The sequence below is a fragment of the Bombus huntii genome, chromosome 16, assembly GCF_024542735.1.
Source record: "Bombus huntii isolate Logan2020A chromosome 16, iyBomHunt1.1, whole genome shotgun sequence".
In the NCBI taxonomy this organism is placed as follows: Eukaryota; Metazoa; Arthropoda; class Insecta; order Hymenoptera; family Apidae; genus Bombus; species Bombus huntii.
Window position 1 is genome coordinate 3380163 of NC_066253.1, and position 25476 is coordinate 3405638.

General features: G+C 36.9%; 7 protein-coding genes and 3 long non-coding RNA genes across 21 annotated transcripts in view; 4 read left to right on the forward strand and 6 right to left on the reverse strand.

Moving 5' to 3' along the window:
- Positions 1-463, reverse strand: part of LOC126874533 (uncharacterized) — a 125231-nt gene extending 124768 nt beyond the window's left edge. Inside the window, exon 1 of one of the 2 annotated variants that reach the window (XM_050636749.1) lies at positions 138-463. The gene's annotated coding sequence lies outside the window, so the exon portion shown is untranslated. The remainder of the gene's footprint in view (positions 1-137) is intronic. The other variant, XM_050636748.1, reaches the window with a different exon arrangement.
- Positions 464-638: 175 nt separating this feature from the next.
- Positions 639-2491, forward strand: LOC126874529 (nucleoporin NUP35). 2 transcript variants are annotated; one of them, XM_050636736.1, is made up of 4 exons: positions 640-761; positions 820-974; positions 1053-1160; positions 1236-2491. In XM_050636736.1, the coding sequence occupies exons 3-4, from the start codon at positions 1053-1055 to the stop codon at positions 2085-2087; spliced, it is 960 nt and encodes a 319-aa protein (XP_050492693.1). In that variant the 5' UTR covers positions 640-761; positions 820-974; the 3' UTR covers positions 2088-2491. The 2 variants fall into 2 exon arrangements, with proteins under 2 accessions (XP_050492692.1, XP_050492693.1); XM_050636735.1 differs by lacking the exon at positions 820-974 and having other exon boundaries at positions 639-761.
- On the reverse strand, positions 2116-4254 carry LOC126874540 (glucose-induced degradation protein 8 homolog). The gene is made up of 4 exons (XM_050636763.1): positions 4054-4254; positions 3720-3924; positions 3243-3637; positions 2116-3086 (listed from the first exon to the last, which is right to left on the reverse strand). The coding sequence occupies exons 2-4, from the start codon at positions 3838-3840 to the stop codon at positions 2910-2912; spliced, it is 693 nt and encodes a 230-aa protein (XP_050492720.1). The 5' UTR covers positions 3841-3924; positions 4054-4254; the 3' UTR covers positions 2116-2909.
- A 133-nt stretch (positions 4255-4387) lies between these two features.
- LOC126874503 (parafibromin) lies at positions 4388-7270 on the forward strand. Of its 2 annotated transcripts, XM_050636673.1 has the most exons (4): positions 4394-4649; positions 5061-6328; positions 6416-6557; positions 6635-7270. In XM_050636673.1, exons 1-4 carry the CDS (start codon positions 4519-4521, stop codon positions 6669-6671), a joined length of 1578 nt encoding a protein of 525 aa, XP_050492630.1. In that variant the 5' UTR covers positions 4394-4518; the 3' UTR covers positions 6672-7270. The 2 variants fall into 2 exon arrangements, with proteins under 2 accessions (XP_050492629.1, XP_050492630.1); XM_050636672.1 differs by having other exon boundaries at positions 4388-4649; positions 6416-7270.
- LOC126874521 (doublesex- and mab-3-related transcription factor A2-like) lies at positions 7049-13581 on the reverse strand. 5 transcript variants are annotated; one of them, XR_007692838.1, is made up of 5 exons: positions 11548-13581; positions 9500-9736; positions 7700-9141; positions 7519-7616; positions 7049-7442 (listed from the first exon to the last, which is right to left on the reverse strand). XR_007692838.1 is itself a non-coding variant. In XM_050636712.1 (4 exons), the coding sequence occupies exons 2-4, from the start codon at positions 11749-11751 to the stop codon at positions 8497-8499; spliced, it is 1086 nt and encodes a 361-aa protein (XP_050492669.1). In that variant the 5' UTR covers positions 11752-11768; positions 12109-13581; the 3' UTR covers positions 7049-8496. The 5 variants fall into 5 exon arrangements, 2 of the variants coding, with proteins under 2 accessions (XP_050492669.1, XP_050492668.1); XR_007692836.1 differs by having other exon boundaries at positions 7049-7616; XR_007692837.1 differs by having other exon boundaries at positions 7519-9141.
- Positions 13582-13678: 97 nt separating this feature from the next.
- LOC126874552 (GTP-binding protein Di-Ras2) lies at positions 13679-23966 on the reverse strand. Of its 4 annotated transcripts, none has more exons than XM_050636784.1 (5): positions 23716-23966; positions 23500-23634; positions 22385-22590; positions 19404-19622; positions 13679-18840 (listed from the first exon to the last, which is right to left on the reverse strand). In XM_050636784.1, the coding sequence occupies exons 3-5, from the start codon at positions 22520-22522 to the stop codon at positions 18607-18609; spliced, it is 591 nt and encodes a 196-aa protein (XP_050492741.1). In that variant the 5' UTR covers positions 22523-22590; positions 23500-23634; positions 23716-23966; the 3' UTR covers positions 13679-18606. The 4 variants fall into 4 exon arrangements, with proteins under 4 accessions (XP_050492741.1, XP_050492740.1, XP_050492739.1 ...); XM_050636783.1 differs by having other exon boundaries at positions 23500-23638; XM_050636782.1 differs by having other exon boundaries at positions 22385-22594; positions 23716-23964.
- On the forward strand, positions 19629-21510 carry LOC126874576 (uncharacterized). Its single transcript, XR_007692878.1, has 2 exons — positions 19629-20854; positions 21080-21510. It is a non-coding gene; the product is annotated as an uncharacterized LOC126874576 (long non-coding RNA).
- Positions 21088-22378, reverse strand: LOC126874590 (uncharacterized). Its single transcript, XR_007692894.1, has 2 exons — positions 21450-22378; positions 21088-21404 (listed from the first exon to the last, which is right to left on the reverse strand). It is a non-coding gene; the product is annotated as an uncharacterized LOC126874590 (long non-coding RNA).
- On the forward strand, positions 23916-24619 carry LOC126874588 (uncharacterized). Its single transcript, XR_007692892.1, has 2 exons — positions 23916-24058; positions 24176-24619. It is a non-coding gene; the product is annotated as an uncharacterized LOC126874588 (long non-coding RNA).
- On the reverse strand, positions 24384-25472 carry LOC126874560 (ARL14 effector protein). 2 transcript variants are annotated; one of them, XM_050636797.1, is made up of 4 exons: positions 25388-25472; positions 25069-25238; positions 24743-25005; positions 24384-24669 (listed from the first exon to the last, which is right to left on the reverse strand). In XM_050636797.1, exons 2-4 carry the CDS (start codon positions 25141-25143, stop codon positions 24585-24587), a joined length of 423 nt encoding a protein of 140 aa, XP_050492754.1. In that variant the 5' UTR covers positions 25144-25238; positions 25388-25472; the 3' UTR covers positions 24384-24584. The 2 variants fall into 2 exon arrangements, with proteins under 2 accessions (XP_050492754.1, XP_050492755.1); XM_050636798.1 differs by having other exon boundaries at positions 24743-24797; positions 24915-25005; positions 25069-25419.
- Positions 25473-25476: the final 4 nt, after the last annotated feature.

Below are 25476 nucleotides of genomic sequence, written 5' to 3' on the forward strand. Positions count from 1 at the left end.
TTCCGTTTCGTTTAATTCCTTTGTGGACGCGTAATTTAACCTAACCTAATTTTTGACGCAATGCTAATACTCGTAAACAATGTCAAAATCATTAAAAGTTCGATGTGAAAATATTAAAAATATATGGATTCACTCACCAATAGGAGCAATATTTTCTTTGGAAGAATGCTGTTAAGAAACCATGACACAAGGCCTGCCATACATCGCATGAAGAATGATGTGTGAAATGTTCCATCTTTATAACTGTTCACTTTTATATGAAAATCCTGATACTATTTGATACACAGGATGTATACACTACTAATTTTCGAATGACATTAAAAACTTTTAATGTAAACTCTATTTGTAAAACGACGAACGCCACATATAAACTTCCTTCCGACGCGACTTTCAAGATGCAAATGGCGTTGCTACCGTATCACATGATCTCGCTGCCTCCTTTCCCGCCAAAAATTCTTGTACCAAAAAATAAAAATTGAAATAAAATAATTATCATCACAACGTTACTTTTTCCATGTATTTTAAGGCTTCATTAATAAAAAGTACACTAAAATTTCGAAAGTGAATAAATCATGACGATAAATGTTACAAGCAGTTTAAATAATTTTTGTCGGTTTTTCATACGATAGAGGAGACATCTGTAAGTAGAAATCAAATGTTGTTCGTTATTTAAATATCTAATCAAACGTTTAAACGGCTGTGAATATTTAAGTATTTATACACTGCGTTAAAAGTTTTTGAAATTTGTTCAAGTAAAAGTAGTAAGTAGTAAAGATAACATACCTGATTTTAAGTAATTTGCATTGTAGGTGTGTACAGTTAAAAATTCTGTGTGTATAACCTCAACGGGCCAAAGTTAACATCTAATAGAAGAATATTTAAAGTGTATCAAAACAAACAACATATAGTCTCTCTGATTAAAATAAGAAATATATTAATTTTTATATCTAACACATAAGCAGTTAATTCTTTTTGTAAATATAAATTGTATTAAGTACTATGGTACTCGATAAAATTTTAAGCAAATATTTGATAATTTCTTTTGGATTTAGATGGAACCAATGGCATTAGGATCACCTGTTGGAAGTCCAGTGCAAAGTCCTGGAAGTCCAGGAACTTCTGCATACCTCCCAAATTTCCTTCTAGGTGATTCTACAACGGTAAATAAAACTCATCAAGTTGCATTGCATAATATTGCGCAATAATTTAAGTAATCACTTTTATTAATGTTTTAGCCTGCCAAAATAAGTTTGATGGGCCCACAAGATATTCTGAAACAGTCACACATTGGTCACAGTGCACTGACCTCTCCACCTTCCCACTATGGTACTCCAGATTATCGTAGTAATCGTCAGAAAGCTGTGTTCGGAAGTGCTAATACTCCTAACACATCACAAATAGTCACAGAAAGCCACACTGGTGGACCTCCAACGAGAGGACTATTCGATACTCTAGAAACTTCTCAAACTGCATCACCCTACTTGTCAGCAACAAATCAAAGTATACCTTGCTATCAACCAAGACTTTTAGTGAATAGTATGAATACTTCTATATTTAACGATGGTGCAATGAGCCCTAATGCAAATGAATCACAAGGTCTTTTGCAATGGGTAACCGTTTTCGGTTTCTCTCCTAGTGATATGAATACAGTTTTAGCTCACATCTCGAGCAGAGTTCGCGTAGTGGACAAACATCCTCCACCACATTCACAGAGCAACTGGATACACTTAAAATGTGCTTCAGAATTAGAAGCACAAAGGGCACTCGCGTGTAATGGAAATATAGTATCTGGATCTATAATGATCGGTTTGATCCCTTGTACAGACGAGGGTGTTATATTAGGGTCGGATAAAGAGAGTCGTTCAAGGATGAACGGAAGTACTAAATGTTTCTCGAACCTAGCAAGAGTCACTCATTCGCCAGAATACAGTACACCACGTACACCTGTTAGGATACAAAATGCAAGGCCACTGGCAACTGGTTTCAATCAAAATCTTAGTTCACAATCAGTGAGATCGCCTGAAAATGTTCCACAGAAATCTACAGGTTTAGTTTCGAAAGCAATGGAATACATGTTTGGGTGGTAATTTTGACTGAAGACAATTATACATGCTGTTTCGATAATGACAAATATTATTTAATATGTAATTCTCCTTATGTTCTTATAAAAATCGAATGCAATATAGACATGAATAATCCGAGAGAGGAATATATATATATATATATAAAAGATCCCAAAAATGTCTGTTTACGCTTCTTTACTATCGATGGTACCAAATATAAATCTTTATAAACACCAATTATCACATAATGCTATGTCTAAACTATGTATTTCTCTATTAGTACTTTTTTCTACTTTAAACTACTATCAATATTTAATCGGTTCTATCGTAATATAACACAGCTTACGATTAAGGGACGTTAAAATTACTTTCGCAATGTTGAATCACGTGTATTGCATAGATATTAATTAAAATGGTCCGTTTCTTAATATACTCGTGTTATTTAGAAAATATCGGTGAATGTTATGAATATTTTTACAACCCGATAATGAACTTATTTTTGATGTTACGTCATTGGTATAATACACATGACGAGACTTATGACAATGACTTCGAATGTTAAAAATTTGCATGATTACTGTGATCAGTGCATTCCTCTCTCTTAATTCGAGTCTAATATATATATATATTATATGTATAATATATATATATATATATATGTATCATCGATATTTTATACATGTTTCTTATAGAAAATAATTAGTACTAAGACTATGTTAAAATGCTCAAGTCTGTTTTTTTCCTAAGCCCTGCTCACATTGTAGACACTAATATGGTACAATCATACGTTCATTTTCTTGTACTAATAAATACATTCATATTGTCCCACACTTCGCCTGGTTACAATTATTTTGGACTCTCAATAGTGGCACTGCCCAAATCCGTCATTTTTGGATACTTCACTTTTTTCTTTTCCAGCTCATCCTGTGCCCAAAGTATCATCTTCAGCAAATTATTTAATCGTGGGCTAGTTGACTCTTTGTGCTCCATCTTCAATATAGCTGCATTCAGCTCGCTTGCTATCTAGTTTTATAAAAAAAAAATATTTGTACTATTAATTATAAAAGCAAATATCATTATTGTTTGTAAAGAAACTTAGTAAATATAAATTTATAAATAAAATTATTATTGCAATCCATTGAAAATAAGAATTAAATATTACAGACAATAATTGTTTACCTTTTGCCTATGAGTTGGGTGAAGTAAATCACTATAAGGACTCTTATGGGGCTCATCAAAAGCCAATAGAGCTAAAGTACGCTCTAATTCACACAAAATAATATCGTCTGATTCTCCAGCTTCGCTCAGTCTATCTTGAGCAAATTGCAGAGCCTCCTCTATTTTTCCTGTACGAATCAGTTCAATTAGATGCAGCTGCTGCAAATGGAAGTAAAGATATCTATCGTTATCCAATAACTCTGGATGCAGCTGATTCACGAGATCCGTTGCCTCCTGAATACGACCATTTTGAATTGCTTCCCTGATACGAATCCTGTCATCCAAAGAGCTTAGATCTACTGTGGGCTCCACTCCAGACTCTTGTTGAAATTTTTCCGCAGCTTCTTTGAATCCCTCTTTCAACAACAAAACTTGATTGTGACTGATTGATCAAGACACAACAGCTTAAAGTTATGTGTTAAGAGAGGAAAATCTAACCTGTAACTAAATAATTCATAATCAAATTGTTCATAGAAACACGTTGTGTGTAAGAATTCTCTTCCAGCTTGGCGACCCATTCATCCTTCGTTATGTTATCCTGTTTCTCCGGGTAGCTCATCGTTCTTTGACAATCAGCATAAATGTTTATGACAATCCAATATATCGTAGACTACTATGTACCTACAAACTCAATCGAGGTACCCTATTGACAGATATTATAGTGATTGTTTGACACAACAGCTGATTCTTTATTGTTTCGAAAGTAAATAAGTTAAAGATATAATCGTGGAAAGTGTGTCTTAAGAACGATTCACATCTCTCAAATACTAACAACTCGAGAAAAGTGTAAGCAAATTTCCTATGCAGTAAACTGGAAATATTATGTTGAAAGTATATCTTAATAAAGTTGTGTGGAGAAGCGACGAGCAACGAATAACGCTTCGTTCGATATTAATAGCAAACACAATCGAAGTATGCCCCAAAAATTAACGTACACGAATGATGCGCGAGTGTGTATAGTAATTTATTTTTTGATTCACTTTACCACCTAAAGGTGGTGTTTGTGATCATGTGACTATCTGCATAACCGGCATTCGCCAGATAGTGCGCTTTCGATGAAATTATGGTCACGTGGTCACATTTCTTATGAATCACAGAAAAACCCAATAGGAGACAAAACCCAATAGGCGTCGGACCAACCAACAGATCAACCAATTTATTTAAAAGTCATTCTTTTCTATCCGCGTTTGATAAAGTAGGAGAAGTTTATACCAGCGTTCACAAAGATCTCACAATCATGGCGGACCCATTGAGCTTGCTAAGGCAATATAATGTTAATAAAAAAGAGATAATCGAACGTGAAAATCAAATAATCTTTGGGGAGTTCTCGTGGCCGAAAAATGTCAAAACTAATTATTTAACTTATGGGTAAGTGATTACTAATTTTCTAGAGAATTAATCGTGACAACTGTAACCTCAAACTTTCTTTCCACCATTGGACAGTCTTCTGCATTTTCTCCTTACCACCGATTAAATACTATACAGTTTGCGAAAAGTTTGTCAGTATCTTCAAAGATTGATGAATTAATATTTCAATTTTCAAAACTAGGAAGAAAAATCATTTTTTGTACTTTTTATTTTTGCAATGTCTTCCATTATGCGTATTGTTTTTTTTTTTTTGGTTATACAAATCAAAAAAACACCGCTAACATATCATCTTTTATTCTATTTTTTAAATTGATGTTGCTACCAATGTACTGTTTTATCTTATATACAGAAATTTCTGCGGACATAGAATATTTAACAAATAGGATAAATACAAAATTTAATTTTTCATAGGTCTGGCAAGGAAGGAACGCCAAAGGAATACTATACCCTTGAGTGCCTCTTGTTTTTACTCAAACATGTACAACTTACACATCCTGTGTATGTGCGGCAAGCGGCTGCAGAGAATATACCAGTGGTACGAAGACCTGATAGAAAAGATTTATTGGCATATCTCAATGGTGAGACTGCTACATCAGCCGCCATAGACAAATCTGCTCCTTTGGAAATTCCTACTCAAGTTAAAAGGACAGCTGAAGATGGATTGGAAAGTGGTCCCTCTAAAAAGCCACGTTTTGAAGAGACTCATGTCCAGAAAGTTAAAGAGCAACTTGCTGCCAGGTTGGATGCTCCAAAGGAAGCTTCCGTCACAGTGGATAACATTAAATCCCTTTCTGAGGCAATGTCTGTTGAAAAGATTGCGGCTATCAAGGCTAAACGTTTAGCTAAAAAACGTACCACAATTAAAGAAAACGATGATATTGGAATGGGATCTGATTTGCGTGTTATATTGATGGATGTTGATGATACGAAAGACATAGTTTCTAGAGAAAGACAGTGGAGAACACGCGCGACTATTTTACAAAGTAGCGGGAAAATATTTGCGAAGAATATATTCGCAATTCTTCAGAGTATTAAAGCTCGTGAAGAGGGTAGACAGAAAGGTCCTGCTGCACCAACACCTATAGTTACCCCACGCTCCACACCCATGCGCCCGTTACCACAGCCAGCTGTTTACAATCGTTACGATCAGGAAAGGTTTATTAGACAAAAAGAAGAGACAGAAGGATTCAAAATCGACACTATGGGTACTTATCATGGCATGACTCTGAAGTCTGTGACAGAAGGCACTAATCCAGCTGTTAGAAAACCGCCAAGTAATCCTTCCACGACTCCTAGTTCTGGCTTGCTACCGACTTCTGCTGCTAAACTTACACCGCAGCAAGCGGCGCAGAATAAGCGTCCTAGCAGAACTCCTATTATTATCATTCCAAGCGCAAATACATCACTGATCACAATGTATAACTCGAAAGATATACTACAGGATCTGAAATACGTCAGTAACGAAGAAAAACGAGCACAAGGCTGTAAACGAGAGAACGAAGTCCTTTTGCAACGAAGAAAGGAAGGTGGGCTCACGGTACCATACAGGGTAGTAGATAATCCACAAAAACTTACAAATGCAGACTGGGAAAGGGTCGTGGCAGTATTTGTAATGGGTCCAGCTTGGCAATTCAAGGGTTGGCCTTTCGATGGTAACCCTGTTGAAATTTTTTCAAAAAGTAAGTTTACTTCCTTTGCCATATGAATAATACAATATTCATTATTACGAGAGCAAAATTTAATTTGGTTAATTTTTATTTTTATAGTTTGTGCATTTCATTTAAAATACGACGAAATGAGGCTAGATACAAATGTAGCACGTTGGGCAGTAACGGTGATAGAACTAAGCAGAACAAAAAGACATTTGGATCGGGCAGCATTAATGGTATTCTGGGAACATCTTGATAAGTACCTATCTATTCATAGAACCTTCAAATACGCATATAGTACTCCAATTACTTTAGCTGGTATCTTATTCCTTACAGGCATATGATTAAAAACAAGCCACATCTTCGATTTTAAACTTGATCCTGTTCAAGACCACGGTTATCGTTAACATGGGTGCACGATTTTCGCTAGGTTACACACTGAGACATTGTATATATTACTGAGCAAATCAACATGTACATACATATATACAGATATATAAGTATTCGAAAAATGCGAAAATTTGTCGCGTCTGTACCCATTTGAAGAGTTCCATTACGAGAGCTTGGCAATAAATTAGAACTAATCCTCACATGTTCGCCCAATGAATATATATTCGAACTGGGACATACATGAGAAACAATTCACACGTGTAACATTGTTAATCTTTCGATTCGATTTTACAAAGTATTCTGGATTGTAAGATTAATATCCTCGTGTAACTTTCACGTAGTAAAGTTCTTACTATGGTATTGGTTACTTTAGTATAAACTGATGTGCCTATTATTAAGCAAACAACAACAAGCATTATTCTTAAATATATAGAGCATAAAAAAGAACGTGTTTCGTATATCCATACATGTACCACAACATGCAACACGAACGACTGGTAGAGAAGAAAAGGAAATGTTCACGGTGTGGTACATCCCGTGAAATGTATATTACAGAACCAAATAAAGAATAACTAGTATATATCGCTTGTGTATCTCAGTGTTTGTCTTTTCCTTCCGCTTACTGTTTCAGAGTGTAAATGAAAGAAAAATCCAAGAGAATTATTAGTTCTCAACACGACGTCAAGTTCCTTGTAATTCGCTGCACGACGAATTGAGGAATTCCCTGCGGGGTTAACCTCAATGTTTCGCCTCCCTAAAAAGCGGAGCCAAAGTAAATCGCTTCTGGCCATCGACAGTTTCTCTAGGATATCCGTACTGTTTATACAGACAATTGAATCTTCCTAACTCGATTACTGGCGTCTTATTAGGTTAGCAGTTACGCGATAGCTGCCGCGAGAAACTTTCAAACCAGTTCCCGAAGAAATACCTAAAAAAAATATCTCCTTTATAGGGACTCCTGTTCTCAGTGCTACGTGTTGTAAATAACATATAAATAGGCGAGCTATTTACGTTGGAGGGTAAGTTTGAGAGCACTTTAAACTCTTGTTTACCTTTAAGTACCTTTGTAGCAAAACAAATAATAAAAAAGTCAACAATTAAAAAATAATAAATAAAATATTTTTTAATAAACTAAATTATTACAAAACGCAATTATAGAAAATAGAGAACAGATGTTTTTTTTATTATAAAATAACGATTTTAGAAAATGACTTCAAAATTTTCACAATAAATGTCAATGATACATGTTAAACATATAATTAAGAAAATTAACTATTTGAAGACTATTGGTATATACAAATTAAACCAAGGTGATCACTTAAAAAAATTTTTAAAAAACATCACGAACTACTGTAACAGATTGTATTTCACGCTCCACGATCAAAGGTCAATCGATAGAGAGACGAGTATGCCATTGGGACAAGCGATGCATGCTAGAAACACGCTTCGCTTGATCCGGCTGGTCACACTGAACTTTGAAGATTAAGGTCTGCCGATCACGGAAATTCCCCTACCCTGATAGCAACACCATAGGCCACGCGAACGCTCGTTAAGTTCACGTGGAGTTTCACACACGATAAGCTGATAACATTTTCAAATCCGTAATTAATCAGCCTTATCAACAGCGAGCACACGATATCCTAAGATCTAGAAATCTGGATCAGAGTCATAAATCATTAAATCCGTTTGAAATACAATTTTGTCTATGTGAATTGTCGTGTTTCCTCATTCGAATGGTATTTAAATAAACTCTTCAATTAAAATAAACGAAATCAATCTACTTAATCAAATGAAAATTCTCCAGTTGCTTAGGGAAATTTGTAACTGCACTGAGTGCAATTAGGCTGCACGCAGGGGATACCCGGCAATACTGGTGGTAAATGAAGGAAACCAGGCCTCGGTGAAAGATGATCCGTAACCTGAGCATACATGTGATCTCTCAGCTGTTGTTGTACGCCAGAATTGAAGTAATTGTTATACTGAACGTTTAGAGCTACTCCCTCTTGCTCGTGTTGTCCGCTGTTTTTTATGGGTAACGTGGTGCAAGCCGTCGTATCTGCTATATTTTTGGGAAACTGATCGGGAACGATGTTCAACAAGCAGTAACCATCTCCGTAGAAGTTCCTGGACAGACTGGAGTATATTGGTGCCAACATCGTGCCTGCAATATGTTCGTTACTCCTGGTCTCGTTGATGGTTTGAGGTGGTCGAAACGCTGATGCGTAGGTGGTCGAGTTGATCCCGAAACTTTCACTGGCAAAGTACTCGATGGCTTTCAGAAGGTCCTGGCCGCATCTTTGCAACACCAATTGTAGTACTGAGAGCTTCGTGTTGGGAAAAAGTCGAGCTAACGTTTCCACCGAAGTCTGCGACACGCTGCTCTCTTTTGTCTCCTCTGAATTGTTCACGTTGAATACCAGGCTCTTGTACTTTGGCGGGTTCTCGTTGATCGTCTAAAAAGCATATCGACCAGTCAGATATTCAATATTTTTCCTACTCTTGATATTACATCGATCAATCATTCAGGCTGTTGCCTAAAAAATGACAATAGCGCTTCAAGTATCGGTACTTGTCTCAACTTTGTTTCGGTGCTCCAAACTTGTTAAAATGATATAGATATATTTAAATTAAGTTACTAAATGGTTACTAGGACACGGATACTTATGCAAATCTATATTCTTATGAATATAATTAAAAAGATGGAACTTGGGTAGAAAATTGTTTTAACTGTTAAATGTTACAAATATTATTTGCATATTATACGCATCTTTCCACAAATGCATCAAAATCTGCGGTCTAATGATTACATACTGATGAATCCTGACACTGATTGTTCAGAGAGTCGTCTTTCCTCGGATGTTCAATGTGTAAGCTCTCTTTAGGAGGAGGATCTTCTTCTTTGTTAGTATCTACAACTGACTTTGGTTCGGTTACTGCCATGCCAAATATTTTCCCTGGAGGAAGTCGATTGAATCTCTGTCCAGTCGCTACTTTAGCCATTTTTAGGGCGATAGCGTCCTCAGCCGCCTGTTGCCTCTTAAGGGCGACCTTTAAATCATAGAATAGATGAAATTAATTTCTGTGAATGAAGAAGAGAAATTCAGATATTGGCACATGGCAATGAAAAATGAAGTCAGATCGGATCATGGCTCTGAGCTTAATTTATAAATGGACCCGCCGCTTAGCCGATACTGCATATGTGTTTTCTTAACGGCCAATGTCAATAGAGATACATATGGGACCATTTGGCACGTGTTATTCCCGGCCGGACCACCCACTATATTGTTTCACATCGTCAGGATTGTTGAGGAAGTCTGACAGAGTCCCTCTTTTAGATTTTACGCTTCTTCCAAAAAGAATACGATTTTACCAAGAATATTCATTCCGAAGGTCCTAAATCAATAATTATCAGATTGCTGGTGTTTATGTATTTACGATAAATTTAATATACAAAATACACACTGTACGCAGAAGTACAGGGCGTTCTAGTAATCATGGTTCAATTGTTTGCAATTAGCAAGGGGCGATTCTATGTGAAAAGATAAGTCAAACATATAGAATAACATTTTTCCATACGATGATTCATTTTTAAGGAAATCGAATCTGCAGTCTAATAATTAATTTTCTCGCAAAGAATTTATTACAAATTGATTCTAATAATAAGTTACGCTACAATTTCTAACACTTTCACCATCGTTGGCGTATACGGTGAGATCGAACATTTGTTTAAACAATGCTACTGACTGCAATTGATGAATTTCTCACCCCATAGCGGAATTGAACATTAAATCATTCATATAATAATTGAGCATTTTTTTGGAAAAAGGTATAGAAGATCACAAGATAAAACAACGTATCAAACAAATAGCGTTGGAAATGAATAGCCTTGCTTCCACTTTTTAATTTGATAATTATGATCCTTCAAGAATTTTGCTCTTTCTATATTCACAGAATAAAGAACAATTTTACAAAAAATATATATTCCATAGATCTGTAGGTTCTTTTTTCACTAGATTTTTCGCTAGATGCAATAATATTTCTAATAGAAAACGAAAGCATGTTTCTCTTAGGGAGAAGAAATGGAATTTCAGTAGCAGTGTAAATGCCATTTACAATCCTCATATTTTCCAAACGTTGTGTTATAGTAGAATCATTAACGCGAGAGAAATCAAACAAATTAGCCGGCTGATTGGTGGAAGCTAAGCAAGCTCGATTCAGAAGCGAACATTTTCCGTGTTTCACGCAAGTTTGTTTGAGAAACCGGCGGCAACGTTTCCATCGAGCGGATCGAGAGGATGGATGAAGTATCGAGTGTCATAATGCCTATGCAAACAGAAATGAAACGCAACACCGAGCGTTAATGGATTTAATTCCTCTTCTCCCCCGTCGTTTGATCGACTCTCTTTCTTCTACCAGAGGAACAGGAGATCGAGTGGCACAAGTGCAATAGAAACTGAATATCACTTTGTCATTAGTTCCCCCTGACCACCTCTTTTTTTTTTCAAAAGTCAAGAACTTTTAACAATATTCCGCTCGTATGGAAAATGACGAAGGGCACTGATTCGTTTCATTAAATATCGAAGGTGACGAAGTTGACCTTTTTTTCTGCATTTCCATCTACTCGCAGAGGAACACGGGATGCTTCATTAATTATTGCCGATATGCCAAAAAGTTATTATGCATCAGCCACCGTGTAGGTTCTCGGTTTTATTACTTTATATAAATACGATGTTCGTTAGGTGTCTTCGTGAACAATGATAAATCCTCGAAATCACAACAAATAATAAAAATAAAATTAGTGGAATAAGAATTTGAATTTATTTGAATTGAAATTGGCAGAAAATTAAAAGTACTCTTACCTGAGCAGCCATTACTCTTTGCCTCTCAGCAATCAGAGAACACTTTGGACAAAGACACTCTCTGTAACGACATTCTCTTTTGTGTCCCCTCAACCAGGAAATCAAGCCATGGTTTCTACACCGAGCACACTTTGGTCTCCTCTGCTTCAGCTCACCTTCATCCTCCTCGTTCTCCTCTTTACCTTTACTCTTTCCACGCAACATAGTCTTTTGATCACTCACTGATATCCACAGATTTAATCATTTTCAGTCATCCAACAGTAAACGGAACAATAGAAAGTATAAATAAAAGTGAAACTTTGTTAACACTACAAAGAAGTAATTACTAGACTGCAGAGTTTTACGCACTTATGCTAAATTAAAGACGCTGGAATGCGCGCAATGTACAAAAATATATAGAATATACAAAAGTACCATACTCGTCACAATTTTTAAGACGCAAAACTATAAATTGGTAGGCAATTTACAAAAGTTACAATTTTCACTTATATAAATCTTCGTTTGGAAAAATCCGCAATCTAGCAATTAACGAAACAATCTATTATCGGTTCCCATACTAACACCGTAACAAGATATTAATTTCGTGCGACGATGAAGATACAAATTTGATTATGCGAATAAACAGCGAGACGAACGAATAAATTGCTAACTATCTGGCGTCTCAGGGCGATTGTTGATAGACGACTGAGTGGCCAGCCGGCTGAAAGAAATCACTCTCTAATCTTCTGCAACATTTGGATGTTTCCGTGGTGGCGCGCGATTGGCTCCGCACCGTGTACACGTTGCCTATCTCTACAGCGATTCCAGCATCCCTCCGGAGGAGCAACAAGACAAACATCCACCGGACCACCCTTTCTTCACGATTGGCCCGCCGATGTTTGTTCTCCTCCGCCACTCCTACCCGGTCACTGAGATCCTCTGCGACTTTACGGATCTGCTGACACTTGCCGATCACGGATAGTAACGAAATGTGCCATTCTTCATAGCCAATATGCCCACTGGCTTTTATACAAAGGTGTCTCAACGAGGTTCAGCTAATTTGACAATTTTTGTGATACTTCTGGTTATGGATATACAGTACTCTTCTTCGTTCACTGGAAATGCTTAAATAAACCATCTTCCTTGTTTGAATATTTCGTATAGTACATGTTTCTCTATCACCTTTGATCACTCAATGATGTGGAATTTTTCTTAAAAGAGATATTTGTTACATTGTAGCAATGTTGTCAGCGTGTTACATTCATATCCATTAAAGCGGAAAATTTTGTACAAGAAAGAAACTATTCCCTTTTTGAGACTGAAAGAAAGTAAACAATGATTTAACAGTAGAATGACAGTGGTACGAATTTCTTTCTCATTGCTAGCATATATGTACGTCATAACCATTATAATACATTGAGGATTGAATTTTCTATTAAACAGAAGAAGCTGAGCTTGAACAAATCGACTAGTCTGATGAGACGTTTCAAGGTTCGACATAGTGTAGTATTAGAAGTGGATGTATCTGATGTAAACATTGAAAAACACAACATGTTATTCCCGTTGTGGATTAACTTTGTCCCTGATGTACACACAGTGGTTGCAACGAATATTGGCATACTACTTTTTAATTATAGCATTTACATACTAATTCATTCAAATTGTAATTGATTCTTGTAGTAGTATTATTGTATGACTGCAAAGATTTGATACGGTGAAAATGAAACGTGGAATCTGCAAAAGAGACACAAATAACCACTTGACAGTAAATCATTTGGTAATATGAAATCTCGGTTAGAAGATATTTAAATATGTTCTATTGATGTCCATTGAAGTAGAAAATTTTGTATCAACAGACAGAGTTACTTTTATTATGAAACTGAAAGAAAATAGTGCAAAGTATTATTGAATGGGTTGAATAAAAAGTAGCAGTGTATTGAGTGAAGGTGACCAAGACTGGAAGTCTGCACTGAACCGAAGAATCTTATACCCAAAAATTATTTCTTCTTTGAAACTGAAAAAAAACGAATATAAAAAAATACCGTTGAATAATGAAAAAAATATATAAAAAAGAAAAAAGAATATAATACTTATATTTTGAATGGAGATGGTCCAGGACTGGAAGTGGAGTGATTGGTTGTAGAGAACAAGCTTGTTGCCAAGAATTAAGATTGTATAATTCGCAGGTTTTATAATATTTTTTTCATTTTCTTCACGAGTACAGATTCGTAGCCGGTTAAACGGTTCTGGAGTGTGGATAATAATAATAATAAACGAGCCATCGCAACAATAAATCGATCATTGTCGATATTCGTAATGTTATTTAGTTTTTTTTTTTTTTCTCTTCATCTCTTCTTTCGTTTCGCTAAATATTTAAAACGTTCTTCGTGCCTTCCTAAAGACGCACACCCGCGAGTATACTGTGGAACGCGTAGCCATGATATGTGATTCCTTCGTTTCCGTCGATTTACGACCGATCAAAGGTGGGAGTTAACCAAATTTGAATAATCCCTTAAAACACTCACGGATCTTCTATTTAATTTGCACGATCAGATAGTTGGTTCTCCTTTTTGATTGTTATACTTTCTTCTCTGTTTCTATTTTATCTTTCGTATTTTCTGCTTCAACCTGAGTTATATGGATATGGTAAGATCATTGATATGATTATTTGTTGATATGGTAAAACTTCGTTGATTTTTATTTCACGATATCGATCACAGACTTACTTTTTCTCTAACACCCATTGTCCCCCCTCCCTCTTCGCCTCCCCCACCTTCGATTCAACCGCATATTTTTATCGCCAGTTCCTTAAAACTCATTTTAAAACGCATCTCTTCTTTTTACACTGAAATTTCCGCAGGAAGCTAGGTGGACAAGCGTTAGCTTTTTTTCCTCCATCATGGTCGTTAAAAACACATATCATTTATGGTTCCTTCTCCTCTCCTTTCTTTCATAAAGTAATGAGAAGATACGGATATATTATCGAGAGAATGCATGTTTTTAAAATCGATCATCACTTAACAACAAGCTTAAGCCTAAGTAAATTTCCCATAAATAACGACAACGTATTCTTTGGAATTTTTAGCACGAACGACCCTGTATCCTTCTCTCTCTCTCTCTCTCTCTCTCTCTCTCTCTCTCTCTCTCTCTCTCTTCAAATACCTAATCGTAGAACTTATTATTCGAAGACGATCTCCTTTTTATCCGATGTTCTCGGTATTGTTCTTTAGTTTCACGACGATTATTCGATTTATTTTAAGTGACAGAGTCGATTTGACAGATCGACGCTCTATAATAAGTTCACTGGAATTAAATCTATGGAGAGAACGACGAAGAAAAATCGAATAGAAGATTTCTATCCTGAGCTGGACTCGAGCCCGAGTTCATTCGCGTACAAAGGCAAGCACTAGACCACTGCGCCATTATAGAAGACTCGTAGTGAAATATTTAATTACTTACAGTAGACTATCTAGATCTTTACATCTTTAAGTAAATATATCTGTAATATAATAGACAATTTGTATGCTCATTAATATTGCATCTATTTGGATATTGCATCCTCCATATTTTCTATTTCTTATAGAAAAATTGAATCAAGCGTTCTAATCACTCTGAAACTTATTAGTTTCTCTTACAGTAATTATATCTATGAATTTCTATAGTAAATGCTTCTGATAGAAACGTTGCCTATTTTTTTAACGTTTTAATCTACCTAATACCGTCTTTTTAAGTATGGCATTTTTGTTTCAATTTTCGTCTTCGAATAACAGTCGCGATCAGATTATTGGAAATATCGTACATAGGTACATTCGTGGACACACAATAAAACATAAAGCGTAATATCGTAAGAGATCCATCGTGTTCTGTTATGTTTCGTGGTCGTGCGTGCCTTGGCAATTATAATACGATAAAAAATTGATGCTCTCGATGTATGCGTGTACTCTGGCGCGTATAAATATTTCAAAATTGAGCGGGCGATCTACCGCGCACGCGCGACGGACGCGCGCGCTCTTTGAACAAGGACGAAGTAATGCGACTTCACTGAAACAAATTTTCGCTTCGGCGTAACGTATTTTTATCGCGAGGAAGCTTCCAAAATTAATCCTTTGAAAATCACGATTCAATGTACGCATATAAGACGAAGCACAGTTATACAATGTTCTCGACGAATGCTAAAAATCGAACACCAACATCGGTAAAAAGGATCGCCTGATTTCGCAGATAGAAAATCGTCAAAAGTCGCGGTTAGAGATTTTCCGACGTGATTAACAAAGGATTAAATCAGAAGTTATATTTGCGAATTGTTTGCAAACCCGTGAAAACAATAGAAATCGACCTACGATCACGCAGAAAAAGCTCACAATTTATACAAATCACACCGATTGGCCCCGAAAAAATCATAGAATACGATATATCGATTTCTAATTCGCATGTGTATGTGTGTGTTTTCCTCGTTTTCCCCTCCCTTCCTTCCCTTAACTTGCCACCCTTCTTCTCATCGCTCAGCATGCTGAGGGTCGATTTCATAAGGTCAGATTCGCCTTTGACTAGACTCTTTTTAACCTTGCATCTAAATATAACATGCAGGTATGTCTGTATATACAGACTCATGCACAGATACGCGAGAGCATCAGGCCGCCAAGAAATTAATGCAACACTGACCATTACATTGTGACAAACCTTTTCAACCTTGCAATAATTCTAAGAAAACAATTTCGACGTGGATGACCTTTCCAGTCACTAAAAGATATATAGGTAAACAAACCTTTTTTACGTATCAGTTTCTAATAAATTGCAGATTTTTATACAGTCACGCGAAATTTGAAATAACGTATAAAATAAATATATAAAATATTCAAAGAATAGTACTTTGCTATAATATTCAGTCAGTAAAAAAATTCGATAATTAGAATTTGCATAAATATCTACAATTCATACAATTTATCTACAATTCAAATTAGATTTAAACGACAATATGAAGTTTAAGAAACGATGAATCGACATGAAACCGGCCCTCATACCTTAACTTGTGCACGCACGTACCTGATTGTATGTTCACGGTTACAATACAGGATATGTGTGTTCCTTTCGTGAAACAACCGCCCAGTAATTCGCGATTCGACAATAATAATAATGATCATGGTAATGTCATTGATCGTTTGTTTATCGTAATATCAGTGGGACAACGTATTTTATCCCGTTAACGCGTTAGACAGAATTACAGCGTTTGTTTCTTAAAGCTATCGGTACGATGATTGAACGCCGGCACGAGTAGACAAAACAACGACCACGTATAAAATGGCTGGAACCATAATTCGTTGATGTTCGCTGGAAACAAGCAGTTACTCTACCGACCAAATTAGAGACTAATTTATCACCCACTCGTGCCTCCATTGCGTTTCTTAAATGAAAGGAAGCTTTGGCTCCCACAGATACAGAGACGTCATCGAATAACAGTTAAATACAAAGGAAACTATAGTAATCGGTCGCTCCAACAAAGATGAGCTGGAGAGTCAGGGCAAATTTTTCAAGCTGATAACACGCATAATGTCTACTTTTGAAGAAATTGGCAAACATTCCTAAAGTTTGTTTTAAGACATTCTCCTTTGCCCTCTCTATTTGTTTATCACTGATAATAATAGTAATACTGGAGGACAGAGATATCATAGTGAAAAAGTTTGCCCAAACTCGGCCCAGGAACCTCGGTTGCAACAATAAACGCGAGTAGCAAGATGAACGAAACTCGAGTCGAGGAACAAACGAGCTCTTTGAGGCGAGTCCCTTTAATTAGCGTCTCCTCGCAAACACTAATAGCCTACGTCTGTGCGTACGACATACAGGAGGAAAACACTAAAATTTGGGTCAACACGGGAAACGCATGGTGCCTAATGACTCTGTGTGTGTTTATGCGTGTTGGTACACGTATGTAAGCCCTTCTGTGTGTTGTCCGTGTATGTGTAAGTGTGTGTAAGTACATGTAATTGTATCAACCAACATGTGTCGAGTAATAAATCCTAATTAGCATCGTTACAAAAACCTTACAACTATTCAACAAAAACCAATCTCGTAACAACTTTTTATCTAATTTTGTCGTTTCTCGTTCGCATGTGTTTCGCCCCTATGCTCCATCTCCGGATGGAGAAAACTTGTATGCGATACTAGTCCCAGAAATTGATCATCGCGTTAGTAGTCTCGGACAGCGGTCTCGGAAGATTTTCGTGAAAGAGCGTTGATTCTGTATTGGATCGTTAAACCTGTTCGGTATACATCTCATCGTACATTAATACATATATATCAAGAAACGTGGTCGAGACTATAAGCTTTGTACTGGCTGCTCTTTCAAGGAAAATCCACGTTGTTCCGTTGGGCACGAAAAGGACGATCGCTTTTTGTCAGATTGATTACTTGGTCTAGATCGGTTCTATGCCGGTCAGAACGATCGTGTCCCTTCCATATAGTAAGCTCGGGATAGTCGAGCGGATGGTCAGAATGTATAATGATCCATTAACGAGCCGACTGGTACAGAATGAAAAACGCGTCGTTGGTCTCGTGAAACCTAGAAGACGGACCGAGTTACGTCGCTCTGTATCAAAATTAAAAAATCTATCAATAGTATAGTAATACGGTTTGGTTTAGAAAGAGACTACAAAGCGGCCCTAATGCTCTGAATCGACCGTTGTAACAATCGGCACGTTATTATCCCTCTTACCGACGCACAACCTCACAATCTATCCGATCTCATCGTTGGAGGACCCACAAACGTCCTGGAGAATTATTTATCTGCGCGAGAATAAGCTTCTTAATGAAAAAAGAGCATTAGATACACCCTGTACGACACGTAGTCTCACGGATATCTATCGTCCCTTTCGTTCGCGCAAAATCTAATCTATTCTAACTACTGGTCGTGTCGAGACTACCGTGGCCGATGCCACGCCGGGTCGAGAAATCGCCGACTGATTCTGTTACTTTTGTCCTTCGAATAACTTCTTCTTTTTCCTTCTTTTTCTTCTTCCTTCTGGTCGTCTTCATACACGATGCACCGTGACTTCTTTCCATTATGGCTGCTCTAATTCTGCTAGGTTACATTACGCAGCATTTTTCCTTTAGACTGATCGCATTGTTACTTTGTACAGGCTGCAACGATACAGATCTGTTCTTCTCGAGCATCAGCAGGTCCCGAAATAATGCATTTACGTTGTGATTCGTCTTGGCGGATGTTTCCAGGAAACCACAGCCCCAGTTCGCGGCTTCTGCTGCTCCTTCGCTCATCGATACCTCGCGCACCGATGGACTCTCGTCGCATTTGTTCCCAACCTGTTAAATAATGAGAATCAAATAGAAATATCAAATTATATTGTTATTCTTTTATGCGAAGAATTTATAGAAAGATTGCTTTAAATATGAAAGATGAGAAGAAATGAGGAATGTCCATTTTTCCTGATTTTCCACTTTATAATACATTTTGTTTCTGACAACTGGAACTAGAGAACTATCGAATTACAATGATTATAATGTCCAAAATGTCTCCATAAAACAGCGTTAAAGATTTAGAGTACTGGTTTCATTCTGCACTGGAACAAAACAAGGATAAAAATAATTAATGTTTTATTATTCATTTTTTACGATGTCTAAGGTATAAACTTCGTTTTACGAACAGTACAGTTAAATTCATTAAATGTTCTTCCTCTCGTGAACTAAAATATTAATTTTCTCGATAAAACTATTTTATGGCAATCCTTGTTTTCCCCCACTCTTCAAGTTATATTTATTCTGCAACATTCCTCGCTTCCTCACTTTAACCTTCATATTATACGTCATCATTTTGTTAGAAAGATATGACAACTTGAAAACGAGACAACCAAAAGAATAGGCCTTACCAGCATTATAGGTATCTGTGATACGTCCTGTCCCTTAAGCTCCCTAATAATAGCCCAGATCGGTCGTAGTTCCTCGAGGCTTTGCCGTGAGCACACCGAGTACACCAGGATGAAGGCGTGACCTTTGCTTATGGAGAGCCGTTGCATCGCGGGAAACTGATGAGACCCCGTTGTGTCCGTAATTTGAAGCGTGCATATGTTTTTATTGCAGCTTATCACCTGAAATATTCGTAGCATAATCGTCCCATTTCCGCCCGTTTGAATATCTCTGTTTGTTCGCCACGCTTCTCGTCGCAAACACAGCACGGGTCTCAACAGTTCCACCAACGAAGCTTTTCTATACTTTCTTTTTTCTCGTTCCGAAACTTCTTCGATAGTTTGAACGAGCTTGAAACTGACATTGCATCAATCGATTAGGGAATAATTTAAATCTACTTACGATCACGATCGATGACCGCTTAGTCGATGTTAGAAATTGAGCAAACAATCAATTGAACGGGATCGTCGATAATTTGAATTATCCACTAATCGATCGATCGCGCAATCCCAATCGCAACGCGATCCATAATATTCGTTATTAATGTCGATAAGGAAAAGCCTCCATTAATATGTATATATATCACTCATCTACTGTAACAATGACATAACATAAAAATTATGATCTTAGAAAAAAACTTAGTTTGAATGTATCGAATCGTTGTAACTTTGTTAAGACCATATCTCTATGGTTAAAATATGACGTTAAAATTCATTGAATGAGCGATATATCGATAATCGACGACAACCATTAGATATCGATATACGATAACATAAAAAATGCATCAATTGAAAATTAATATCATTCGTGTCTTAAAACATTCAGAACAGGAAGCATCGTTAATTATAAAATAATAGAGGGTTAATTTAAAAGTTAAACGTATTCAAATGGTATTCGAATCGTATCTCTAACCTAACCCTATTATCTCGCTTTCTGGCGAGTTATATAACAATGTCGAGAGAACAATGGATTTGAAATGCAAATAAAAACAGAGGTAGAAAACGTTGTTCGGTCGAGGAGATCGATTGTTTACTGGCAGTTCGATTCCATGTGAATCTCGTGATTACAGAACGAGATAATGGTTAGGAGATGAACGATTAGAACAATGATCTTGCATCATGTATGAATCATCGGTGAAGCATCAGCGATTTACGTCACGACGGTCCCTGTTACTTATCTGATCGGGAAAATCTATTACCTCTGTTTCATATACGACATACCTCTACTACTTGCATCGCCTGTCCGATCCAATTCTATACTACTTCCCCGGTTAATTATCAAACGTGCGATAGTCTCGATATACGAGATCGCGAAATCGATTTAAATGATAAGAAATGCATTAACGTAGTATCTAGGCTGTTTCGATATTGAAACACACGGAAATTGAACTGACCAACTCTATCGAAATTTACAGGTACATATCCTTGTACAACATGGTAGGCCTGCAACATTAGCTCTAATACGATTTGAGAATTGGGGAAATTCTACATACAACATAGTAGGCAATGAGAATTTTTAAGCGCAAGTATTATAATCAATATTTCTCGATATATAATCGATATATAAACTCGATATTTCTTACTCGAGCAAATGTGCAAGAATTTTGGAATACATAGGGAAATTTTCAATTCATTTTCAGGACTAGCAATTCGGAGCTTTTCTGATGAAACATCGATCACATTTTTTACAACAAACATAAATGGAAATCGTACATAAGTGAACGAAAATTAGAAGATGAGGTTATTTTGCCAGAAAGGAAATTGCCCTCGCTTACGTAATATACGTAATACGTAATTCTCTTAAGGTATTTCTCTTAGTTGTAAACAGAGAATAGTATACTTTTGTTAATTTTCATTCAGATACATTAAGATCTCTACGATAATACGGATTCGCATAACTCGACATATTTTTCGAATGTAACTATATCGTGTTATACGAGGGTACCTGTATTCCGTCTTTGAAACCTTAAATGCAAATGTAATATTGAGAACGTATATTGTCTTTAAAACCTTAAATGCAAATGTATATATCATAAATGTATATTGATAAAAATTCGTTGGAATTGATCAATTTTGCTTCTGATTAACTTAATTAAATAAATAGATCATCTGCTAAAAAAGACATTAAAATATTTTACACACTAAATCGCTTTTGAAAGTATGGAAAGTAAAATTTCTACGTTCCATCTCTGAAAAGTTAAATAGTAATCTAAATTCATACTGATAAAATTAAAACGTTCTTTAATAATTTGCCGCAATTGATCAATTTCGCTTCAAATTGACTTAATCAAATAGATAAATGAATCATCTAATTATACAGACAATAAAATTTTCATGTACTATATCGGATTTGCAAGTATGAAAAATAAAATTCGCGCGCAATTGAATCTAATCGATATCTAGATCAACCCCGCGGCTATATTATGAATAAGTTACGGTTTAAATGCAAGTTTATGTATTCGCATAGGAAATTTAACATTGCACAAATATAGAAAATGCGCATAACATGAAAAAATATACAAAGTACGTATACAAATTATAGTACATATTACAATATTCAGTGGACGAAGGAAATTTCTGCTTAGATTCCACTTGTTCAATTTGTAAAAATACCAATTTGCGTAAACCTATATTTGATGCAACATATTATATTTCTTGGTCTATGAAATTTATCTTAATTTAATTATTCTTAGAAAATTGTAGGTCACCGATGACCCCCGTGGCAACTATCATGCCGATTTATAAAAATATCAATTTGCATGAAAATCTACAATCTATAATTTTGGAATTCGATTTTCTACAAAAACGGAGCATCGCATAAAAAGATTGTATCCTATATTTCTGATTTATTTTTTCGCGTAGAACCAATCCTTTGCCAATTTTACCATGATCACCGGGACACCATGTATAAAGTATACTAATTCACGCATCCTTTTCAGGCTTACCTGTCTGTACGTATCCTCGATAGTGGGTATATAGGACTCACGAAAGGTTCCTTTCACGAAACGCAGCACGAGAGAGCTTTTGCCGACACCGCCCGCCCCAAACACCACCACGCGATAGTCGTTGCTCTGCTCCGGCATCCTGACATCTGCCGTCCCGATGATGTTAACCCCCGCCAGTCGGGGTCCGTCCGTGATCCCGTTTAAATCTGTCTGTCGCACACGACGTACAAAAGCGAAATTGACTCACACGCCCACGGCTTTTTGCGTAAAGGCTGCAGCAACCCTCCGCCACCCCAGAATCTCTCCTTCCCTCTTTTTACGCCTCTGCCGGTTGCTGTTTACATTGACCAATATATGTACTAGTCTTTATTCGACTCCCACGAGTGCGATGACGTTTAACGACTGGCTGATTTAATTACAAAGCGAACCACTTTCAGCATCGATCAAATTATATATGGATTATGACACTACTGTATCTCCAATTATCATCAAACGATTGAATCACAAGTTGAAAGCTTAATGAACAAAGTCAACGTGGAGTCATCAAGCTACTGCTCCACGTGCTATCTTTTTCGTCTGCAATTTTCCAATAGATTGTGTAATTTTTTTTAATAGAACTTTTTTCTTTTTTTTTTTTTTTTTTTTGTTTAGCGATATTGGATCGACTGATTACTCGACGAGAAAAACGACGGCCCGATATAAATGCCACTTCAAAATCCTCTTACGACCCGTAATCATCCCTCTATATGTGTATGTATTCAACAAGTGATGTTTGAGACTCGAGTCTCTTGTCAACGTTATCAAACAACGTTTTCGCTTCGGAGGCTCAATGGTAATATCGACGACGATTTAAGAAACCTGTGAATTCACATGGGTTTCAATATCAATCACTACCAATCACTCCCGAGATCATCTAAAAAGAACGAAATAAAAAATAATCAGTACAAACAGCAGAGAGGTAGCCGGGAACCCCGGAGCGAGATATTCTTGACCAATTACTGAACCACGACCACGGTTAAACGTCGACGCGTCACGAGTCGCATTAGGCGATAAGATCACGATCGCATTGACCCGGTGATGCGGAGGGTCTGCAGATAATAAAGTGTCTGGTGAACCTTGTGGGCCAGACGATACCGTCGTGCGCTCTCTTTTCGTCGAACAAGTCACTTCGACTTCCAGGAAACCAATATAGTTCCTGGAGAAGACGTTTCACTGACGAAGACGTTCCCCTGTGCACTTGCTTGCCTCTTCTTCCTAATTCAAAAATCAGTAATGAACTTCACAGACTGGAGGTCGAGCTCCGTTAAGGTTCAAAGGAATCCTCTGCCCACCGAAACAGTCAACGTGCTAGACCAAGGAGCCTTCTAGGAGCCGGGACGATAATAACTGGCCTAGCCAAGGATTCTCATCCAGTGTCGATGTCCTGGCAAAGCGGGTCACCTGACCAACGTCCAAGTACCTTAACCACGGCAGTTAATTAGCAAATGATCGATCGACGGGTGTTGCGCTCGATTTCCACCGGCCACGGGATCAGCATATTCTCAGCACTCTCTCTTTCTATGTCCGGCCACTCGCTACCGTGAACTTTCACGATCTCGATGGAAAACGAAGCGCACGCCCTCCGCACCGGGGCTCACCCCACTCTGCACGGCCGAACGTGTGTATGTGCGTTAGGTACGTGCGCACTACGCCGAAAGTGCCGTGGAAAATCAATAGCGTGTCCGTGTGCCGGTGCACACGCACGTGCACCGTCAACTGTGCGTGATTTCCAGTCCCCCCTTGCTTTTGCAGGACTCTGCTTGCAACTCAACTCCTATTCTGTTCTCTCGCGTAGTTCTGGTGAATTGATTACGTACAAGGATAATCAGAGTGACCAGCTATCAGGTGACAATACCGCTATGGTTTCCTAAAATGCTGATGTAGACATGATTGTGAAAGGATTCGACAGGAAGTGTTCAGTCTGAAAGCAAGGATATTGTAAAGAGACCAAAGACACGAATACACTTGTATATCAGTTTTTATGTTATGATTATTCTAATTCTAATACATATAACTTATATAATATTAGTAAAAGAAAGTAATACACAGTTTAAAACTCGATGAAAAACTCGGTGAAGTTCCTCTCTTTCCCTGTGTAGCACAGCCATAGAGTTTTTATAAATACAGTACAATCATATCGTAGATTAAAAGACTTGAAATTTCAAGATTCTTTTAATAAAGGATTTTTTATGATGATATCGCTGCCTTCGTTTTCTATTGACTCGTACGTCCACTTGCGATTATTCCTAGTAAAAATACCGTACTTAATGTTAGCTTGTGAAAGTTAATACGGTTATCCAGTGCTCTTTTATGTCAAACCTGCATTCGTGGCTACACTTTGGCGAAGAACATTTGACGCAAGGAAGATGACATCCTGCACAATTCAAATTTAAACAGTCACATAAATCATCTCCTGTTCGGATATATATGCCATTTTCGTTGTACAAAGCGTGTCTTTTGTTGCCTTGGTATAGTCGTCTATGAAGCTTACGTTTCTCCCTTTCACTGTGTTCTGGATCGAAATTTCGCAGGAATTTTTTCGTCACGCTGTCTACTGCTTTCTGACGTGATCCTCGAGTTCTCTGTAGCAACATAGGTTATAAAGATGTAAAAAAATTAGAATACATATTAATCCATTAACTTACTCGTTGAGTAGGTGGAGTAGATTCTACCAGCGGGTGCGAGGGTGTTTCACTAGAATTCGAGTTTCCTGAATCCATATCTCACATTTGAATTTCAATAAAATATATTTGAAGCAATACTTAGTAAGTTTTGTTCTACATAACCTCTACCATATAGATTATGTTTCTGAAAACTTAATTTGAAGATTATATAAAAGCATAAATATTTATACTTATGAAAAATGCATGATGTAATTAAAAAATTGTTCGCTTTTTCTGTAATCAATTCTTTCGTGTTTAATTAGTATAATTGATAAAAATAAGCTATAGTTTATTTTAATACCATGCTTTCCCTCTGTATCAGTGATATCTGTTGAGATTACGAGAAAATATTTTTTTATTTATGGATCTGATCTTACTGATTGCGGATAC

Excerpts from the sequence above, each read along its gene's own strand:
- LOC126874529 (XM_050636735.1), top strand. The coding sequence starts at position 1,053 with ATGGAACCAATGGCATTAGGATCACCTGTTGGAAGTCCAGTGCAAAGT. Across the intron at positions 1,161-1,235 it reads TTCTAGGTGATTCTACAACG|CCTGCCAAAATAAGTTTGAT; the intron begins GTAAATAAAACT and ends TTAATGTTTTAG.
- LOC126874540 (XM_050636763.1), bottom strand. The coding sequence starts at position 3,840 with ATGAGCTACCCGGAGAAACAGGATAACATAACGAAGGATGAATGGGTC. Across the intron at positions 3,638-3,719 it reads TATGAATTATTTAGTTACAG|AGGGATTCAAAGAAGCTGCG; the intron begins GTTAGATTTTCC and ends TGTTGTTGAAAG. Across the intron at positions 3,087-3,242 it reads ACCCAACTCATAGGCAAAAG|ATAGCAAGCGAGCTGAATGC; the intron begins GTAAACAATTAT and ends TTATAAAACTAG.
- LOC126874503 (XM_050636672.1), top strand. The coding sequence starts at position 4,519 with ATGGCGGACCCATTGAGCTTGCTAAGGCAATATAATGTTAATAAAAAA. Across the intron at positions 4,650-5,060 it reads ACTAATTATTTAACTTATGG|GTCTGGCAAGGAAGGAACGC; the intron begins GTAAGTGATTAC and ends AATTTTTCATAG. Across the intron at positions 6,329-6,415 it reads TGTTGAAATTTTTTCAAAAA|TTTGTGCATTTCATTTAAAA; the intron begins GTAAGTTTACTT and ends TTATTTTTATAG.
- LOC126874521 (XM_050636712.1), bottom strand. The coding sequence starts at position 11,751 with ATGTTGCGTGGAAAGAGTAAAGGTAAAGAGGAGAACGAGGAGGATGAA. Across the intron at positions 9,737-11,547 it reads AAAGAGTAATGGCTGCTCAG|GTCGCCCTTAAGAGGCAACA; the intron begins GTAAGAGTACTT and ends TATGATTTAAAG. Across the intron at positions 9,142-9,499 it reads ATCAGTGTCAGGATTCATCA|ACGATCAACGAGAACCCGCC; the intron begins GTATGTAATCAT and ends TATGCTTTTTAG.
- LOC126874552 (XM_050636784.1), bottom strand. The coding sequence starts at position 22,522 with ATGCCGGAGCAGAGCAACGACTATCGCGTGGTGGTGTTTGGGGCGGGC. Across the intron at positions 19,623-22,384 it reads TCGAGGATACGTACAGACAG|GTGATAAGCTGCAATAAAAA; the intron begins GTAAGCCTGAAA and ends CGAATATTTCAG. Across the intron at positions 18,841-19,403 it reads CACAGATACCTATAATGCTG|GTTGGGAACAAATGCGACGA; the intron begins GTAAGGCCTATT and ends ATTATTTAACAG.
- LOC126874560 (XM_050636797.1), bottom strand. The coding sequence starts at position 25,143 with ATGGATTCAGGAAACTCGAATTCTAGTGAAACACCCTCGCACCCGCTG. Across the intron at positions 25,006-25,068 it reads CTACTCCACCTACTCAACGA|AGAACTCGAGGATCACGTCA; the intron begins GTAAGTTAATGG and ends ATGTTGCTACAG. Across the intron at positions 24,670-24,742 it reads AAGTGTAGCCACGAATGCAG|GAATAATCGCAAGTGGACGT; the intron begins GTTTGACATAAA and ends TATTTTTACTAG.